Source organism: Carlito syrichta, unplaced genomic scaffold (genome assembly GCF_000164805.1).
Source record: "Carlito syrichta isolate Samal-C Ts95f unplaced genomic scaffold, Tarsius_syrichta-2.0.1 Scaffold309093, whole genome shotgun sequence".
In the NCBI taxonomy this organism is placed as follows: Eukaryota; Metazoa; Chordata; class Mammalia; order Primates; family Tarsiidae; genus Carlito; species Carlito syrichta.
In genome coordinates this window covers 395,716-400,505 of record NW_007253189.1, presented here as the reverse complement: position 1 = coordinate 400,505, position 4,790 = coordinate 395,716, and the positions used below count along the sequence as shown (strand labels likewise).

Sequence of the window (4,790 nt, the reverse complement as noted above, 5' to 3'; positions counted from 1 at the left end):
TCAATTATTTCAAGTGAAAACTCAAGTACTGAGGAATAGTAAACTTTTATCCATCAGTTCAGCAACTCTTTTAAAAAATGCTAATGATAACATCAGAGATAGATCTATCAGTGAACAAAATAAAGGTATAGTGTCTGCACGCATGGGACTCACAGTTTTGTAGTTAGCTAGATATTCTTTCTCCCTCCACTCCAGAAGAGAAATTCTACCCACTTTTCAAGGTCTGGCTCTCTTCCAACCTTTCCACAATACACTCTTGCACTGTTCCAGCCCTTGCAAGTGTACCCTTTCTCTTATATTCCATAATTCTTAGCGATGGTGCCATTATCATACAATTTGGTTATATATCATCAGGAACTGAACTCTATTGAATGCATAAAAGTCCTTTCTCCTCAATAAGATAAAAATATTCCTTAAAGACAAAGACCATGACACATTACTTGGGGTTGGGGCAGAGTTTTCTGAATATCTGGTATTACCGAGCAAGGCATTGAGAAGATTTTTGATAAAGGATTTGATTGTGACTGGAAAATGTATTTACTGGAAGTCTAGTTCTTGATGTACTAAAAGAAATGTCAATAAAATCTCTTTACATTGTCTTAAGGATTGAACACCTCACAATACTGGTGCAAATGAAGGCAAGCTGGTGAGAACTTCCTAATGGAATCTCATGACACTCTTCATTTCATTTGTTATTTTAAAGGCAAATTGTTCATTATTTTCCAAAATTGTTGTACAATTAAAACATCCATAAATGACTAAAATAACAATCCAATCGATTTTTTATTTAAAACCACAGTTAAATTAAGGCTCAGTTACACATAAAATTTGCAAAGGGGAGAGATTAACCCTGATTTCTTGATGTTGCCATTACCACATTACCAGCTAATTTAAAGCTGTAATAAATTATTATACAGTTAAACTATTAAAATAGAGAAATCATTCTGTGAATCCAATCTGTACTCTGACATTTTGAAAAAAGTTGTTATTTGCAGGTTTCTTTAGAAGCACTTTTAATATAGATTTATAGGAATGCTTTGAACATGTATCTTGATAAAGTACAGCATAGTATCCAAATTAAATATATTGCTTAAAGGAAACCAAGTTGTAAGGAAGCTCCAGTAAAAAGATGAAGACTTATGGATAGAACTAGGACATGTTTGTCCTTCGTTGTAACCTTTAAAGGTTGAAATCATTCTGTTAAAGGTTATTTGAACACTTGATCACTATCAAGAGCTTTTAATTGCTGTATCTATGGTTCTAACCATCTTATCAGTCTGCAGAATTGTTTTGAGGTGAGATTTTCAGAAACAGAAAAACAATCAGGGACATTTGTGCCATGTGTTAGGTGATGGTGAAGGGCAGAGAATTTGAGACTAAAAAAAATGCTATAAAGAAAATGGGAGATCCCTATAAAAATTTCTTACTCTATATAAAATAGAATTTGTAAATCAAATTATGCTAACCTAGTTCTTTCCATTTTCTGTTTTACAATTCATACTTTTAGAGCCATCTATTCTTATTGAAAGAAAAGTCTACTAATATTTAGGAGCTGGAAAGACTGCTTTTTTTATATTTTATTTTTAAAATGTGAGGTATAATTCAGAATTTAGTACATAAGTGGTCATTGTACAGGTGAAGTTTGGGCCTCCCTTTGGTCTCCACTTCACTTGGTTTGGGATCAGGTGCCCTTATTGATGTTTTGTGCCACCCCCACCCCCCGGCAGTGTCCTGCTACTGCCAATTCCTTTCTTATAGTATTATGATCTATGATAAGGGTCCGCTTATGAGTGAGGACATGTGGTACTCAGTTCTTCATTTCTGTGATAGAGCACTGAGTATGATAGACTCTAAATCCACCCAAGTTGCTGCAAAGATTTTTCAAAAACTATTTTGGAAGAACATTCATTTTGGTGTTGTCATCATCCATCTTTGATCATCACAAATCCCCTCTTCCCTACTCTCTGGACATATCTGGCCTAGGCCAATAGGAGAAAACATTTATAAAACACCTTGTATAAATTAATTGAAAATTCTGGTTCTAAAACCGGGCACAAGTGAAGATAACAGACCAAAACACACACAAAATAAATTGTTGATTGCCTTTAATGGCAAAATCTAAGCTGTCACAGGCAAGACCCAAACCTCAGTCTTCCAAACAACGACAGACCAATTGAGTTAACAAATAATTATTTGTAAAGGAGCTCCTGATACCCATATGCACAGAGGCTCTTCCTTGATGGCATCTTGTATCTTTATGTTGAGTTCTTTAATATTCCTCTCTGCCAGCCATGTGTACCAAAAGCAACTCACGACATTTTTTGAAGACAGACCTATATTCTTCTTGTATAATTTTTAAACAAGATCTAGCTGGTGTGCTTAAATTAAGTATGTTTCATTGCCAAGGAAGCAATCTACATATGAATTTGCTAAGAAATCAACCATACAATAGGTAACATCCCAGTTGTGTCATTGAGCCTCCTTTTTGATCACAGTAACAGATGTCTAAATAAACCAAAGAGCAGGGTACGCCTAATACAATTTAGAACATCTCATCAAGTTTCAGTTGGCTAATCTAACTTTATGATCATTCACCAAGTCTCATGGTTTACAGTGGTTTATTTCAAAGAAGGGGCCGTGTAGCAGAAAAGGAACAAAACCAATCAAAACAAACAAACAAAACAAAACTCCATCAAGGATATCTAAAAATCATGTTAGTGTTAATGAAAATTAAGTTAATGCCACAGGGAGAGAATATGGCCTACTGGTCTATTTCTATAGATGAAATATCTCCTCCTTGCTTCTTAAACCTTAATTGCTTTTACAGTGCCCAATAACAACCAAAAATTTATACTAGATAAGAACTTAAATGAAATAAAGGTGATGCTGGTCGCTATTTGTTTGAATTCAGATTTTCATACAGGTCTTTGTAATTGCCTGACATTTTACTGGAGGATTATTAGGGGTAAAAAAGCTTCATATTCTTTGAACCACCAATGTTTCACTATAGGTAGTTTCATAAAACATTACTGGTGGTGACTCTAGTAATACAGATGATCCGAATGTGGGTGCACATTCACACAGAGACATATCAGAACATTGTAAGTTTCAGCTCTGACTGACCTTCAGGTTGATATTGTGCTATAATCGTCACTGTCTGTCCAGCCCCCTTTAGTGCAGCAGCTGCCTGTTCATGGGATGCACCACGGAGGTCAATGCCATTCACCTGAAAGAGAGGAAGCCGGGGAATTTTGGTATTTCATAAGACATGTTATTCTGATAGGAGAAAAGAGTTTCCCAAAACGGAGAGGCTATCTAACATTATGTCACATGTCTCAAAACCTTTCATATCCTACTCAGGTTTTTGTGAACTTAGCAAATTTCCTAGTCTTGATCATTTTTAACTAGGAGAGACATGAAATTTCATCTTGTGGTATCTGATCAGGCTGAAGACATTTTTGTACATCCATGTTTTAGTGTGTGCATTTAGTATGCCCCTGTGAGCTTCCTAGATTTCTGGGTTAAATATGGACTCCCAAAATGAGAAGGAAGACAAGATGATAAAGAGAGACACATGTAATGTACATAGACAAGTATATGCTGACAGATTAAAATATATAGATGAGGTTCTGGGAAGATGATATAAAATGGAGCTGGCTGCCTGACAAATCTCTCCTTTTGGTCAATTGCCTAGTCCTGTCATCCTGAACCTGGTTAGACAGCCCCGAGCCTTGTTCCAAAATAAATGTGACTGCCCCATTTCTCATGCACAATTCCAGAATGAATTCTGACAAAGTGAAATAAAGTGTACTTGGAGTTTATTGCTAACTCCCATTTTGGGTACCATGCTGAAAGAGAAACAGAACATCTAAAAACAATCTCCGAATTGTCAGGGTAAAAATAATTCTTAAGTTAAATTTAATGAGAAATAAACATTGAAATCTTCCTCAAATCAGTTCAGACTGAGTCAACACAATGTAATTACAAAGTGCTCTCCAATGACAAGACCCTGTGTTTGCATCAGAAAAGGGACAAGGAGTAGGGAACAAAGGTGAACAAGATAAGCCCCTAAGAAGATTTTCTTGGAGCACACAGTAAATATCGTTTACTTGCTTTATATATATATATATATATATATATATATATATTTTTTTTTTTTTTTTTAAGATGTGGGGTATAATTCAGGATTACGTATTAAAGTGGGCATTATACAGGTAAAGTTTGGGCCTCCCTTTGGTCCCCACTTTGCCTGGTTTGAGTAAATAAGGTTTTCTAACCAACAAAGAGCTAGGTTTTTGCAGGTGACACCAGAATTCTGGTTCCTTTCATTTATGGAGCAGGTTGCCATGGCCTATGAAAGAAAAATAAAAGAACTAGCCAGTTTATCTACATATAAAATATAGAGCCTTTTTTTGACTCTCATTGGTTCTCTTTGACAATGATTTTGAGAGGTAGATGAAGAATTATCACCTTAATTATTTCCCCCTCAGACCTGGAACATATGTACTCTTCAGTTCCATATCCTGGTCCTCTCCTCATAACTTTGTTAGAGTCTCCTTATCTGCTTTTATGATTTTCCTTGCCTCTTATCTGGCTTTCTTTCTTTTTTTTTATTTTAATCAATTTTTTAAAATGATATTGTGGGGTACAATGAAGGGTTAGGTATACAAATATGCTCCGTTCAGGCACGCTTGTTGATAAGAGGTGTCTCCCCGTCCCCAGACAGATATTTACTACCGTTAATCCCATCTCCCTTCCCCTCCCACCCCCATAGTTTCCCACCACTGTCA

The 4,790-nt window shown here is 35.8% G+C and overlaps 1 protein-coding gene across 1 annotated transcript in view; it reads right to left on the bottom strand.

Annotated features, from left to right (window-relative positions):
• Positions 1-2,882: 2,882 nt before the first annotated feature.
• Positions 2,883-4,790, bottom strand: part of LOC103269154 (disks large homolog 2) — a 378,014-nt gene continuing 376,106 nt past the window's right edge. The window contains exon 10 of the mRNA XM_021716926.1: positions 2,883-3,226. Coding sequence (XP_021572601.1) covers positions 3,092-3,226 — 135 coding nt within the window. The 3' untranslated portion in view covers positions 2,883-3,091. The remainder of the gene's footprint in view (positions 3,227-4,790) is intronic.